Consider the following 2905-nt stretch of genomic DNA (forward strand, 5'->3'; position numbering starts at 1 on the left):
ATTCCTTTTTTAGTATTTAGTTTTAAGACTCTCTGATGGATTTGAGTGTGGTTTAAGAGGGAAAAAACTATGAAAAGAAGCACAGTATATAGAAAATATGATGAGACATAAAGAGCCGAAAGCTCATTGGCCAAGAGAGCCGCGTGTTCGCCACCCCTGCACTATACGATACGTATCTTGATATTGTGTAGGATTGGGCCCGGACATGTCCTAACATGTCTTAACTTTCAGTCAGTCTTTCATCTGAAATTGTGACACATCAGGATGTGATGTCATCGAAATATTGCCTTCATTGTACATAAATAGGAGCTCTTTGCCAAAGTTGGGTTAACAATTAAAAGCATGCCACCTGCTCGTATACAAACTCGCATGCGCAGGCAGGCCTCTCTCCCCGCCCGCAGACGACGTCGAGTCCGCAGGACTCGTGTTGTTCGCAGACGCCGAAGAGTTGGCCGTAGCAGACACTAAGCCCTTTAATTAGAGGCTTGCTACTAATGTAGCATGCCTCCATTTGGGGAGGCTTTGCAGCAACAAAAAAAAAAAAAAACACATTCACCTATCAATCAATGCCAGCTGTCTGGCATAAGTATTTCCGACTTTAAGACGGTATTTTTGGTTTTGCATCAAAACATTTTCAATTAGCTTTGTGTATTGGCCAGTGTTTTGGGATACGATACGTATCCTGATACACGTCCCACTATACGATACGTATCTTGATATTGTGTAGGATTGGGCCCGGACATGTCCTAACATGTCTTAACTTTCAGTCAGTCTTTCATCTGAAATTGTGACACATCAGGATGTGATGTCATCGAAATATTGCCTTCATTGTACATAAATAGGAGCTCTTTGCCAAAGTTGGGTTAACAATTAAAAGCATGCCACCTGCTCGTAGACAAACTCGCATGCCCAGGCAGGCCTCTCTCCCCGCCCGCAGACGACGTCGAGTCCGCAGGACTCGTGTTGTTCGCAGACGCCGAAGAGTTGGCCGTCGCAGACACTAAGCCCTTTAATTAGAGGCTTGCTACTAATGTAGCACACCTCCATTTGGGGAGGCTTTGCAGCAACAACAAAAAAAAAAAAAAAAAAAAAAACACATTCACCTATCAATCAATGCCAGCTGTCTGGTATGAGTATTTCCGACTTTAAGACGGTATTTTTGGTTTTGCATCAAAACATTTTCAATTAGCTTTGTGTATTGGCCAGTGTTTTGGGATACGATACGTATCCTGATACACGTCCCACTATACGATACGTATCTTGATATTGTGTAGGATTGGGCCCGGACATGTCCTAACATGTCTTAACTTTCAGTCAGTCTTTCATCTGAAATTGTGACACATCAGGATGTGATGTCATCGAAATATTGCCTTCATTGTACATAAATAGGAGCTCTTTGCCAAAGTTGGGTTAACAATTAAAAGCATGCCACCTGCACATAGACAAACTCGCATGCCAGGCAGGCCTCTCTCCCCGCCCGCAGACGACGTCGAGTCCGCAGGACTCGTGTTGTTCGCAGACGCCGAAGAGTTGGCCGTCGCAGACACTAAGCCCTTTAATTAGAGGCTTGCTACTAATGTAGCATGCCTCCATTTGGGGAGGCTTTGCAGCAACAAAAAAAAAACAAAAAAACACATTCACCTATCAATCAATGCCAGCTGTCTGGTATGAGTATTTCCGACTTTAAGACGTATTTTTGGTTTTGCATCAAAACATTTTCAATTAGCTTTGTGTATTGGCCAGTGTTTTGGGATACGATACGTATCCTGATACACGTCCCACTATACGATACGTATCTTGATATTGTGTAGGATTGGGCCCGGACATGTCCTAACATGTCTTAACTTTCAGTCAGTCTTTCATCTGAAATTGTGACACATCAGGATGTGATGTCATCGAAATATTGCCTTCATTGTACATAAATAGGAGCTCTTTGCCAAAGTTGGGTTAACAATTAAAAGCATGCCACCTGCTCGTATACAAACTCGCATGCCCAGGCAGGCCTCTCTCCCCGCCCGCAGACGACGTCGAGTCCGCAGGACTCGTGTTGTTCGCAGACGCCGAAGAGTTGGCCGTCGCAGACACTAAGCCCTTTAATTAGAGGCTTGCTACTAATGTAGCATGCCTCCATTTGGGGAGGCTTTGCAGCAACAAAAAAAAAAAAAAAACACATTCACCTATCAATCAATGCCAGCTGTCTGGCATAAGTATTTCCGACTTTAAGACGGTATTTTTGGTTTTGCATCAAAACATTTTCAATTAGCTTTGTGTATTGGCCAGTGTTTTGGGATACGATACGTATCCTGATACACGTCCCACTATACGATACGTATCTTGATATTGTGTAGGATTGGGCCCGGACATGTCCTAACATGTCTTAACTTTCAGTCAGTCTTTCATCTGAAATTGTGACACATCAGGATGTGATGTCATCGAAATATTGCCTTCATTGTACATAAATAGGAGCTCTTTGCCAAAGTTGGGTTAACAATTAAAAGCATGCCACCTGCTCGTATACAAACTCGCATGCGCAGGCAGGCCTCTCTCCCCGCCCGCAGACGACGTCGAGTCCGCAGGACTCGTGTTGTTCGCAGACGCCGAAGAGTTGGCCGTCGCAGACACTAAGCCCTTTAATTAGAGGCTTGCTACTAATGTAGCATGCCTCCATTTGGGGAGGCTTTGCAGCAACAACGGAAAAAAACAAACAAAAAAAAAACACATTCACCTATCAATCAATGCCAGCTGTCTGGTATGAGTATTTCCGACTTTAAGACAGTATTTTTGGTTTTGCATCAAAACATTTTAAATTAGCTTTGTGTATTGGCCAGTGTTTTGGGATACGATACGTATCCTGATACACGTCCCACTATACGATACGTATCTTGATATTGTGTAGGATTGGGCC

The 2905-nt window shown here is 43.6% G+C and overlaps 1 protein-coding gene across 1 annotated transcript; it reads left to right on the forward strand.

Annotated features, from left to right (window-relative positions):
• The first annotated feature begins 905 nt into the window (after positions 1-905).
• Positions 906-1064, forward strand: LOC100049429 (protamine). The gene is given in 1 exon segment (NM_001104804.2): positions 906-1064. A coding segment is annotated over 1 exon segment (99 nt). The 3' UTR covers positions 1005-1064.
• Positions 1065-2905: the final 1841 nt, after the last annotated feature.

Source organism: Oryzias latipes, chromosome 6 (genome assembly GCF_002234675.1).
Source record: "Oryzias latipes chromosome 6, ASM223467v1".
Lineage (NCBI taxonomy): Eukaryota > Metazoa > Chordata > Actinopteri > Beloniformes > Adrianichthyidae > Oryzias > Oryzias latipes.